We start from the raw sequence: 13,683 nt of genomic DNA on the forward strand, positions 1-13,683 counted from the left end.
CATTATTAAATAAGTGATATTAGGATTCGCGCATTGATAATATTTAACAACAAAAGTTAGTGTTGCAATCTATTGGTTGTACTCTGAAACTGTTAAAGGAGGAATTGATCATTTTCTTCATGTCAATATAGTGTACATGCATAAGTCAAAAAACGACTGTGTTAAGCTGCCTGCTCAAACAAAGACTATAAAGACTATTTCAACATGTTCTACACTTGCAGCAGAAAAATACGGAGCGCAATTTTTTTTTCTTGTAAACAATTTTATAGAAGTCAACGGGTCTTAAAAGAACGCTATATTGTTTACCTATTCATAGACTTTGTATTGGAAGGTTTTTGGATATTAAACCTTCTTTAGAGAACCATATTCCTTTCAAAAAACTCTAAGGAAACTTTATTTCAAAGAGTGTAATACTTATGAAATAATATAAATGTTTGGATGATGTTGTGCAATTGTGTTTACGTTTTCTATTTCATGTTCAGTGTGTAACCTGCTTACTCACCTGGGACATACAATCTCATTTGATTTGACAAGACGTTCACCTGAGCATGCCTGGATCATGACCAGTAACAGCTAGAGAAAGTCTCAAAATACATCTTTTCTGAAATGGAGAACACAAACCTCACTCATTTGGCAGATGTTTTCGTGAACCCCTATAATCGAGTGCCCGTTCTTGATGTGCATGACACAGACTTCTATGACATGGACTATGGCGTTCCCGCTGATGAGATGCCTGACACCACACAGGGGATGGCGTATTTCGTGGGCACCATTGTCATCGGAGTGGTCCTCGCCTGTATCATGCTAGTGTGTGGCTTTGGCAACTTCCTATTTATTGCCACTCTGGCCCGATACAAAAAACTAAGGAACCTTACCAACTTACTCATCGCCAACCTGGCCATCTCTGACTTCATAGTGGCTGTGGTCTGCTGCCCTTTCCTGGTGGATTACTATGTAGTCAAACAGCTCTCCTGGGATCATGGGAAGGTGTTGTGTGCCTCTGTCAACTACCTCAGGACTATGTCTTTGTATGTGTCTACAAATGCCTTACTGGCCATCGCTGTTGACAGGTTGGTTTGCTTTGAAAAATCTTTCCCGTATGGTGAAGAAACAGACAGCCTGAGTCTGTTCTCTGCTGTCACTTATTTACTGGGCAGGATTTTGTGTTTTTCCACATTAATGCATTATGCATCATGGTCGCCAAAAAGGGAACATCAAATATTGCACTAAAATGTGTTTATACTCTTTTTTCTTATAACAAAGCATTACAGTTATTACACTGGTATCCATAATCTCACATTGAGAACAAATGACTTATTTATACAGAGCTTTACTTAATACAGGCAAATAATAATCATAATGCAATAGTGCAAAATCCTGTAAACAAGAAAGAGACATTTGTGACCTAAATACATATTTTTGGTGGATGGCCTCTGATTAACAACTTCAAAGGCAATATTTACAATATTTAAATTTTCTTCGCCAGATATTGTCCTATCCTAACAAACATCACACAACAATAGAAAGTTAAATTTTTCAGCCTTCAGATGATGTAAAAATCTCAATTGCAAAACATTTAACCATAATACTTTTTTTGTTGTCAAGGGTCACATTTGAGATGTACTGTAAATGTTCGGGTACTTCCATGTTCTTAAACATGCAAAAATGTTATTGGCCTGTACAAATGGCCTGTAGCAGTTTCAATAAATAGTTATATTTATTAATTTTAAAAACTATAAGAACATTTTCCAATCAAGTAATATATTTTATTAAATTGTCTTATGGTTCATATACTGTAGAAACATTTTGCACTAATAGTGTGGTGTTTACCTGCTTTCTATAATGCCTCAACACAGCGCATGGAGAATTCATAGTCAGCACAAACCGTTTAATAAAGTAAATCTCTGAACGCACTGAATAAAGATGCAGTTTTAATGGTGACATATGGAAGACTGGTTGGGATATTTCATTAACATTATCAGTGAATTAGAACCCAGACAAGGAGTAATGCACGCATATTTTAAGAATATTTTAAGGGTGACTTAAATTTGTGAAGTCAATGAACATACACATTATGTCAGTTATTTTTGTTTTAAAGGTCAGCTTTAGAGAATGTATTGCTATTCTGTAAGCGTTATTCTTTTATAAAAACAAAAGTTAAAATGTCTTGACATCAGAAGCATTTCATCTTTTTAATCGAAATTCCCCAGACACCAAATGGACACGGCCCCATTACAACAGGCCAGAGTTTGCTTGAACTTCATCACGCTCTTTTTTTAATTGTGATAAGAGCCACATGAAGATTAAAAAAGCCTTGAGGTTCCAGTCAACTTTAATGACTGTAGTGCATTAAAGGGATACTTCACCCAAAAATTACTCACAGACAGATTTTGCCCACAATTAACAACCATAGTAGAAAAGAATACAATGGTAGTCAAAAGTTCCCTAGAACTGTTTGCTGTCCTAAATTCTTCAAAATATATTCTTTTGTGTTCAACAGAACAAGGAAAATGATAAAAAATATTTTTGGGACTATGGGAGTCAATAAGGGCAAGATCTGTTTGGTTATAAGCATTCTTCCATATATCTTCTCTGTGTTTATCAGAACAAAGAAACGTATTTGGAACAAGGAACGATGACAGAATTTTAGAACGAGGACAGTTCTAAAGATTGATGATTGATGAAGATTATTAAAACTAGATTAGCACTTGAAGGACATACAAGTAAGAATAAGTGTTGTTCTGGGATATTTTTAATATTGTTGTGTGTAAACGAAATGCCGACAGGATGACACTTATCTTCCTTAAACAAGATGCAGTCAATAATATTAACAAAAAAAATGTTAACTTAACACACATTGTGTTACAAAAGCTGAAATTCAGCATTGCAAAAGAGCAGCAACTGTATAGGGAAGCTGACTAGTAAAGTGCCTATGGGAAAATGACCATGATACATCTAATATAGTCATTCGTTGTGTTTAGGTATATGGCCATCGTTCACCCGTTGAGGCCCAGAATGAAGCACCAGACGGCATACTTCCTCATAACCGGTGTGTGGATTGTTCCAGTGCTCATTTCCATACCGTCTGCTTACTTTGCCTCTGCGACAAAGGTTCCTAACGGAGCCAACCGCAGCAAAACCTTCTGCGCCCAGATTTGGACTGTGGACCAACAGCTATATTACCGTTCCTATTTCTTGTTCATCTTTGCCGTAGAGTTTGTTGGCCCGGTGCTCACAATGGCGATGTGCTACGTGCAAATCTCCAGGGAACTCTGGTTCAAGAGCGTTCCAGGTTTCCAGACGGAGCAGATCCGCAAGAGGCTACGCTGTCGCAGGAAGACGGTCATGGTTCTCATTGGAATTCTGACGGCTTACATCCTCTGCTGGGCTCCGTACTATGGCTACACCATCCTACGTGATTTTCACCCAACGCTCATCTCCAGAGAGAAGAACTCTCTGGTGGCTTTCTACATCATCGAGTGCATTGCCATGAGCAACAGTATGATCAACACTTTCTGCTTCGTCAGTGTGAAGAACAACACAGTGAAGTATTTCAAGAGGATCGTCCTCCTACGATGGAAGTCCACCTACATGTCCAAAAAGACTGTGGATGAGACCGACATAAACCCTAATCTTAGTGAATGTAAAAAGGGAGCTGAACTGAGCGGTTTAAATGTTACCCACATTACAGATGATTAAAGACCACTGTACGGGTTTGGAAGGATGCATTGTTCTGTGGATAGTAGGATCCGACTTTCTTAAAAGCGACCTGTAAATGTGTGTGTGTATGTGTCTATTATCTTCAGTGTTGTGTGTTGTTTTAATTTCTTAGCCTCATATGAATTCATTAATTCATTCTTCAACTTACTATTTCCCATTCTGCACTATTTCTGCTACTGTTGTTTGATCTTATGTTGGGTGCTGTCTTGTCTTCACAAGATAAATCTGTTTCCGCTATTGCTTCACAAATAGGATTTTTTAATAAAACATCTACCTTGTGCTTGAACGAAGTGTTAACTCACAAGAAGTTGACTTTGAAAAACATACAAAGTCATTTTCCTGGCTGGATCTAAATCTTTGATCTTGAGGATTTAATAAGATACAAATTCTGTGTCTAATGTCGTGTTTTTTCCTGTGAAGTGCCATAGCCATGCTTTGTTCGAAAGCGTTTTTGATCTAGCAGAAATATTTTTTGTTCCATCTTTGGTCTGTTTATGGAAGAATTATATAAAACATGTATAAGAAATGATCCAAACCAGCCAGATAAGAACTGTAGCTTTGAAGGAAAAAGTATTTAAAGATCTTAAAGACTAAAGATGTTACTTTGAAGCTTCATAATTTACATGATTGCATCAAAAGTGATTTTACAATATCAATTTTATTTGTGTTCATATATTATTTATATATATTATATATTTATATATATAAAAATTGTATAAAAAATTTTAAACAATCCAATGGGATAATATATACAGTATTTAAGTGTTTTGCATATTTAGAGTTAGGAAAGTTAAATTCCACATTCTCTGTGTTTTATGGGATAAACGTCACCGTTCAGCATTTTTGTTTCTTTGTCTAGTGGAGCTTTCGTCGCAGTTTTTGGTAGTGTAGTCATTTATGCAAATTGACATGTTTTATTTTACATGTGGCTATTTTAGATATAACATATATATATTTTATATTTCTAGCACCATTTGAGGAAATTATGGACTTTTTGAACCACCGCTATGTGTTTTAGGAGGTTTTTTGTTTCTTCTTAATTATGGAATAATAACTATATTTGTTATCATTTGTGTTGGTTAATAGGTCTTGCATGCATTCTAGCCAAATAAAGATCTTACGATTCAAACAGTGTCATGTAATCCTTGAACTTTATACTCTCAATTTAAGAGGTGTATTGATCTGGTTGTTAAAATATCTTTATGTGCAAAGTCCAAAATGAGAAATATTTTGTATGCTTGCCCTGTAATGCAGGTAAGCAATGTATGTGCAATCCAAGGCCAGATTACCCATAATACATAGATTCTGTTGAATCAGCCCATACAATTTTACACTGACAAATTGTGCATGCTTCAGAGTAACAAGAACAGCGAGTGCATCAGACTATATATCATCTAACATTACCATATTACAATAAAATATTTTATATTACAATAATAATCACTATTGCAGTAAGATTCTATGCCAGACACCTAAATGATGATACATTTGATAAATATGTGTTTTGTTTCATTTTGTGAAATACAGAATTTTCCCCAAATTCCGAAACATTTATGGAAAACAATTTGCTAAAATAATAACATCAATACGTTTTGAATAGTCAAGTCAAGTCAAGTCAGCTTTATTTATATAGCGCTTTTTTCAATTTTCATTGTTACAAAGCAGCTGAACAAGAAAACATTGACTATAAGTAAAACATAAAAGGTTATGGAAGTCAAAACACAGGTCAAATATCAGACACACAATAAATCCCTATATGCAGTGTTAATTAAATAAGACTATCAAATTCTAGCAGCCCCCCCGGCCAGGCAAACAGTGCAAAACAGTATGGAAACTGTGGCGGGGAACCCAAAACTCCATTGGAGGAGAAAAAAAACCTCAGAGGGAAACCAGGCCTAACCAGGGGATTCCAGTTCCCCTCTGGCAAAAACTGCTGCCTCTGCACAAGCTCGACAGTGCTTGCAAAACAAGGCAAAATAAAAAAAGTTAGATTTAAAATTATCATTAATAATCTAATAGCGACTGAACTTTTGTAGAGTCGCCACGTCCTTCGTCCAGCATTTGTCAGGTCTGGGAATGAATTGCGCCCTGCCCGCTCCGGTAACCTTGGACTGCGTCCTGCCCGCTTTGGTAACCTTGGAACAATGAGACAAGACTGGCTGAGAGTAGAGTACTGTTCTGCACTCTTTGATGCAACAAATGTATCAGTTGATAATGGAAGTGTTCCTGGTTCCGGTTGATCTAACTAGTGCAGCCTAGATCTTTGAAATATATATATTATGATAGTGTAGTGTTTGCAAGATTAAAAAGATGCGTCTTTACTGCAAGGGAAAATTGTTAATATTATGTTTTATAAACAACAAAAGGTTTGTGTTGTGGTCGGTGCACATGCTCCTGACATGCCTGTCCCACATCTGTTCTCCTGTCTGTTTTCCACCGTCCTATATGTGAACAAAAGGCAAAAATAAAAAACACATTTTTGGAAGGAAAAAAAGTTATGTTTGATGGAAAACGTGCACTTTCAGCTTTCCTATGTCTTGGCATGCTCTCGCTCTTTCTCGTTGCTGTTGGAAGACTTTGTCACTCCTGAGGTTTCTGCATTTGTTGAAATTCTGCAGGCACTGGAATGAAACACCTGGAGTATTGTACAATGTCTAAATTTATTTTCCAGAGCCGTATGATTTGAAGGCCTTCCATGCCATTACTTGGTTGGAGTAGCTGTGCAGCACTTAAATAAAACACAGTTTCCTCACATGAGGTGATGCAACAGAGGCTTCCAGACAGCTTCATTGATTATATTAAAAGCCATGTACTATTCAGCTTGTGTCTGGAGTAGACAGGGTGTTACAACTGTTCAACTTTCATCATCTTTACTAAAGTAGCACTAATTCACTTTTTAGATTGAACTTTTAACAGGTGCAGTGTTGTTGGGAGTCATCAAACTTAATTGTGACCAATTAAAAATTTCTTCTGCAATAATTTTTTTAATAGGTTTATTTTTAGATTACACTGGCTGAGTTGGCTTTATAAAATCTAAAGACAGTTCCGATTTCCCCACTGATTATTATGAAATCGTTCATTTCATTCATTTGTATGAAGATGACTATTTAGTGCTTTTTATCTGGTGCAACTGATTGCTTATTAAAAAAGCACCTTGTTATGTTCACCTCGTCTGAGGAAAATACATTTATTACTATTTTTCATGCTTTAGTGTTTTTATTGTACCGCTATTTAACACAATAAACTTTGTTTTGAGGTTTTAGTTTTTAGGCAGCTCTAAACCTCACAGACGCTCTAAAGACGTGACTCACAGGCCAACGACCTTACACTTATGTGCAAACTGAAATCTTCCATTCATTATCTCTTCTGCTCTTTCTATTTGTGTTCTCTGAATAAGTTCCTTTGAAATGAATATGCTTCGCTCACAGACAGACGATAAGGGTGAGAGCTGTGGTGTAACCACAGGGTTCCAGAAGAAAACATCCCATATTTCTCCAGTTCATTTATTTCAATGTGTAAATCTTTTAAAAAACTAAACCTTTCATGAGCTCTGAGATGTTTAAAAAAAATGGAAGGCATCATGCTGGAATTTCTACTTAGGAAGGCTCACGTGTTATTTTAGAACTTGAAACAATGATTTGAGCTACGTAAGAGTCTATGTGAGAGTGTGTGTGAGTGAGTTGAGTTTGTTGACATCCTAACCTATCACAATGACCATGACCACCTGAAACTCCTCACATCCAATATCGAGCAGATCCTAAAGGCAGGAGTGTTTATCATGAAGCCCTGGGACTACTCTGATCAAAGTGGGAGGAAAGGGCAGAGAGGTGAGAAGATGGAGTCAAAGACAGTAATCCTGCCGAACCAGCTAGCCCCTGAGGATAACAAAGCCCTCGGCCTCGGTTATACATTTGAAGATGACAAGTTACGTCATGGTTGCAGTGAACTTCTCCAAGAAAAGGAGACACCAGGACTTACTGAGGGAAGTAGTAAGGAGCCAAACACCAGACCCACTCACCAGAAGGTACCTTCTAAGCCCAGTCTCTGGTCTTTACGATACCCTTGGCCTTTTGGGTCCAGCAAATCAAAAGGGAGCCTTTCTGATTCTGAGAGCTTTTCAGGAAGCGAAAGTGATGCACCGCATAGAAGACACATGGGATGCCGCCTTGTCCAAAGAACTCAGAGATGCACTAAAGCTCCTTGAAGAGTGTGCTGACCTAAGGCTACTCAGAATTAACAAAATTAAAACTCATGGGAAAAGGAAAAGACTAAAAGGGCTACCGGTAAGCTTACATCTCTTTACTGGATCTGAGGACTCTAAATGTGGTCTGTGTGGACACTGTAGTCTGTTGAGAGAGATGGATTGTTAATATCACGGTTATGGACAGAACACAAGCGCAGGCAGACGTGTTAAAGAACAAAACTTTATTTAAACAAAAGACCCCCGATGGGGAAAACATGAACTAAAACAAGACTGTAAACCAAAACTTCCCACAAGGGGGACAAAACAAACAAAATCCACAAACTTAGAACATGAACGAACATGAACAAACACGATAATCCATAGACAGGAATAATCCAACAAGGTGACTTGAATAGGGATGATAATGACAATGAACCGACAAGAGACAGCGGGGAAACTGGGACTTGATAAAGGGAAACACTGACAAGGACTGATGACACAGGGAGAGTGGCGGCAGGTGACATGAATGAAACACTAAAGGAAAGCTAACAGGAGGATTGCACGAGGCAGGTGAGGGGAATGAAACACTAAGGGAAAGATGGACCAGGGCTGGTGACAAGACTAACACTAATGGGCCGCTAACAAGGGGGCGGGGCTAAAGGACGCGACACCAGAGATAGAGCATGGAGTGACAAACCAAAACAATGCTCTTTCTCCACACAAAACACATGGGACTGACATGATCCTGCCACAAAACTCGAAAACCAAGACAAGGAGAGGCAGGATCATGACAGTTAATTGCACTGTTAATCGATTGGACTAAACATTCCTGTACAGAAATAATCTTGTGCTTAGTTATGAACATAATTAAAATTATGAATGAAATATATATACATTCTACGATGATCTAGGGTAAACAAAGAATGGCAGGTTAATTTAAGAAGAAGTGGGTCTGAAAGTAGAGCTGCCTTCTGGTTATTTTACCTGGGCTTATAATTAATGAAGTAATGGTTAATCTACTGTATGTGTAAAATATATTTATCATTTGTCTGATGTAATTTGTTGTGTTTTATTGTATTTAATGGGAAATATTGAACTTTATTTAATTTGTTTATTTTTTGTACGTCTAATGGTTTTTCACCCTCCTTGTTTACTGGTCAAATAAATTGAAGAACGAGTGAAATCCTGAGTCTGGTTGATTCCTTCCCTTTTTCAAGTGTGGGAAATCATGATGTTGTAAATACACTTGACAGCATGAGTGTGTTATTATTGCAAAAAGTGTGCAATAATGTTATTATTCCTACTTGTCATTTCAACCGGACGATCCGACGGTCACTGCTCGCATCGCGGCATGCCTGAGTGACATCTCGCTTTGGATGAAGGATCATCACCTGCAGCTAAACCTTGCAAAAACGGAACTGCTTGTGATCCCGGCCAACCCAAAGCCCGCATAAAGTTCAAAGCTTTGCTCCTGGCCTACAAGACCAACACCGGATCTGCACCATCGTATCTCCACTCGCTAATGCAGATCTATGTTCCTGCCAGATCACTGCGGTCTGCAAAGGAACAACGACTAGTGGTACCATCCCAAAAAGGAAAAAAGTCCCTCTCCCGTACCTTCTCTGGATCTGTTCCACATTGGTGGAACGATCTACCAGCTGCTACAAGATCAGCAGACTCGGCTGCCATCTTTAAAAAACGGCTAACAACGCATCTCTTCCGTCAACACGTCGCTGATTGATTTTTCCTAATTCTCTTCCCTTTCCTTCTTTTAAAAAAAATAAATAAATACTTACTAACCTCACTATTCTTAGCTTTTTATACTGTGCTAGGCTTTAATGGACTAGTTTGATGCACTTATGTATTTTGTTGCCTATGTTGTTATAATTGCTTCCAATGTTTCCTCATCTGTAAGTCGCTTTGGATAAAAGCGTCTGCTAAATGACTAAATGTAAATGTAAAAACGATCTCACTTTCTTTGTTTTGGAGGTTGAGAAATATTTTTTTATGAAAACACAACATTTTGCTGGTTCGCATATAGTTTGATGATACTGACCCTGGTAGAGGTCTGCACAGGCTTTAAACGAAAGCCCGAACCCCAACCCTACCTGGCCCGACCATTACAGTAACAATTTAAGCCCAATTTAAGCCCGAACCCGAAGTGCGTTTGGCAGCAAGATTTTTTTAAATATGCTGTATTTTATGATTGCTTTATTTGTTTGCGATGATAATAATACAAATAGCTACATGTAAGCAGTGAACACACAAGAAAAATAAGAAATAGCACAGACAATTTTTTTGCATTATCGAATTCATCTTACCATCACCTGCTGTGTTGTGACAACGAGGACAAGAGCAGGAACACCTGCGCACACCAGCTTATGCACAAAACAGTTTTGTGTGTGTGTTTTCTCGTGACATCGCAAGCGCATGCCATGGTACACCTGTTTAAATTTTTTGTTAAAAACATGGCTATTCATTAACAATTAACCCGAACCTGACCTGAAACCTCGGATCGGGTAGCAGACCTATAGACCCTGGGCAACAATCTTGTCTCATGGGTAAATTTTTCAAAATTGAGACTTATGCATCATCCAAAAGCTGATTAAATACGCTTTCCATTGATGCTTGGTATGTTTGGATCGGGCAATTTTTGACCGAGATACAACTATTTAAAACTCTGGAATCTGAGGGGAAAAATTATTTTGGAAAACCGCCTTTAAGTTGTCCATTAGAAGCGCTGCAGCAGGTCGTTGCTAAGAAGAAACAGGTTTGTTTTCTATTGGCTTACCGCTGTAATGACGTTGTGGAGTAGTAGATGAACCTGAAAGCAGACCTTCTAAACTATACATAGATACCAAAATTGAGTGGGTACAAATTCTCAAAGAGCAGGCAGCCGTGAATGAAGTTTGTCAGCGTGTTTCTGGCCATTTTGTCTTAGCGATTTAGCTGCATCCACCCAAAAAAATAGTTTTATATATTTATTGTAGGAATTGTACAAAATATCTTCATGGATACATGATCTTTACTTAATATCCTACTGATTTTGGGCATAAAAGAAAAATTTATAATTTTGACCCATACAATGCTTTGTTGACTTTTGCAACAAATATTCCTTTGCTACTTAAGTCTTGTTTTGGTCTTTTGCATGCATATTCTGACACTGGGTATGTATAATGAATCCCAAAGCTGTTCCTGGAGGCACCCCCAAAACTACACATTAAGTTAGCCTCATTATTGTACACACCTGAGTTACTGTAAGGCAGAAGCTATTTATAGCTCAGCAAGACACCTCAAACATGTTCAATTCTGGGGTACCTTCACGTACAGGATTTGGAAATACATACTAAACACTCCCACCCATCCATACACCAATCAGAAAAGTAACTGCTTTATGGAAACAGGGACCCCCACCTCTCAAAAAAAGCCTTACAAAATGAAATTAAGTCAGGCTACTCTCAATTGTCTTAGACATTTCCAGATTGGGGTCGGCCGTGCCATTAAAAAGATTTTACGATTCTATTATCAAATCCATTCCGTAGTTTATCATTTACAAATAGTTAACTTGACCAGTGGAATTACTGTATAGACATATATTAACTTGAATATATCACATTTTTAATGTCATATTGAAATACATCACAACTTCAGAAGTTCTCATAAGCTTCACCCACTGCTGCTCACCACACATGCAGGTTCAGCTTGTTCACTATACTATGTATTCACATTCTATATTGCTCCAATTAATTATTTATGTGTCTTTGTACCATTTTTTCCATTCAGAACACCCAGGTCCATACAAAACAATGCTGAGTGTAAGAACAATATTAATATTTGTATTCTATCACCCCTCTGGGATTTGATTGTACGGCCAAAACCCAATCATGCTGATATGGAGTCTCTTAATCATATAGGTCATGTGATCATTTAGTAAACAGTTTATTGTGTCAAATGTGCATTCAAAAGTATTGTGATTCTTTCCAAGAAAATCTTTGCTCTCTGTATATGTGCCTGCCTAAACGGAAATTAAATCATACAACACAATTATGTAAGTACACAGGTTTCATGATGGAACACTGTAAATCAGACCACGTCACGTGTTAGGGATCTGCTAATCCACTGACCGATTGTAAATGTCGTGCCAGCAAAATTGTATTTCACATACATCTTAACCAGCAAAGAGGCAGTAGCCACTTCTTTATCTCGCAGCCTTGACTCATACAAATTTTACTGTTGTATTATTAATTTGTATGTCACTTGGGATAAAATTGACAGCTTTTTATCATTTAGCAGACGCTTTATCCAAAGTCAATTACAAATAAGAAATATCACAAGCAATTTGTCAGACAAGAGCTGCAATATGTGTAGTATGACACTGCGAAGATTCAAGAGAAGCCTGGACAAAGACGACAGATGGATTTTTCAGACAGAGAATCACAGGGCCTAAAAGAGACAACTTCATTGTCATATAGTATATCCTATAAAGCAAGATTTTGACCATTTGGTGTGCATTGTTCAAGGTAAAAGGAAAAATAAATGGCCAATATTTCCATCTAGGCAACTCAAAATATGACACAGGTTGAATATGTTCTGCAGATAGATGTAAATGAGGCTGTGTAGATGATCTCTGTGGATTTTGTTGGGGGTTTGTTGACTGTGAGTGTGCCTGGAATGCAAAGTGACTCTCGGACACTAATACCTCAATTAAATGCGAATGCAAGAGCACAGTAATAACCATTTTTTGCTAAATGTAGCATTTTAGTCTCACATAATGCGTTGCTGTGCGTTGTCAGCTTTAAAAAACGACAGGTGTAAAATCAGTACTCCATTCTTATGTATTATCACATCTATGTGGACAATGATGTGAACACAAGCTGCATTTAAATATAGTGGACAAGTCCATGAAAGACAGATTGAGCTTGAAAATATGACCCTGTATAATACAGATCCCACTTTAATGATAATGTCTATGCCACATTCTAATGGCAGCTACTGAGTAATTGCACTTAATGTCTTAAAAATCAATTAACTTTTATTAGCGAACATTTTCTCAATGGCGTATGTCCCCTAAACTGTTTTAAATGACCAGCTTATGAGTCTCTCTACTTGACGTGGGTCAAAAGAGATGAGAGCTCAAACAAAAGGCTTCAACACAGAGCAGCGATTACAATTTATTTTCCAATACAGTGGACAAAAGTTTAAATAACTGAAATCATTCAGGCATAATTGTAGAAGCCAACAAGCCAGTGGAGAAAATAAAATACTTTAACTCGACTTATACTTCAGACTGTGAAGAGTCTTTAGAGTTAATGCTTTATAAAAATGACATCAATGTTATGTTCTCACAGGGGTTGTCTTGAACATTGGGGGCCACTTAACCATATGGGTGAGGGGCGGGCTATATATACAGGGTTGGAAATTAACATCCGTCAGCCTGACTTATTGTGGTTAAAGTAAGACTCAACAGTTCAGAGGTGGAATAACAATTTATTTTTGCCTGGTTGAAAAGGAAAAATTAAGTAAAGCGTTTCTTACTAATGACAACCAGTGAAATGCACAAAGGGTGGATACACAGAAAAGTGTACTTATCTTGTTTTTGCGTGTGTGCAACATGATCTCACAAATTACTTTACTTAATTCAACTCATGAATTTGTATGTTGCGGATTCTAGACTTTTTTTAAATTATTATTTACTATGAATTAAGCAAATTAAATAATCCTAAAATCTTAAATACGTCATATGTTTTGTAAAAATATACATAAAGTTTAGGTTCATTTGC

At 37.3% G+C, this 13,683-nt stretch overlaps 1 protein-coding gene across 1 annotated transcript; it reads left to right on the forward strand.

Moving 5' to 3' along the window:
• Positions 1 to 606: 606 nt before the first annotated feature.
• Positions 607 to 3,699, forward strand: prokr1b (prokineticin receptor 1b; the record flags this gene model as incomplete). Its single annotated transcript, XM_079473454.1, has 2 exons — positions 607 to 1,070; positions 2,982 to 3,699. 2 exons carry the CDS (start codon positions 607 to 609, stop codon positions 3,697 to 3,699), a joined length of 1,182 nt encoding a protein of 393 aa, XP_079329580.1.
• Positions 3,700 to 13,683: the final 9,984 nt, after the last annotated feature.

This window comes from Barbatula barbatula (genome assembly GCF_947034865.1).
Source record: "Barbatula barbatula genome assembly, chromosome: 14".
NCBI lineage: Eukaryota > Metazoa > Chordata > Actinopteri > Cypriniformes > Nemacheilidae > Barbatula > Barbatula barbatula.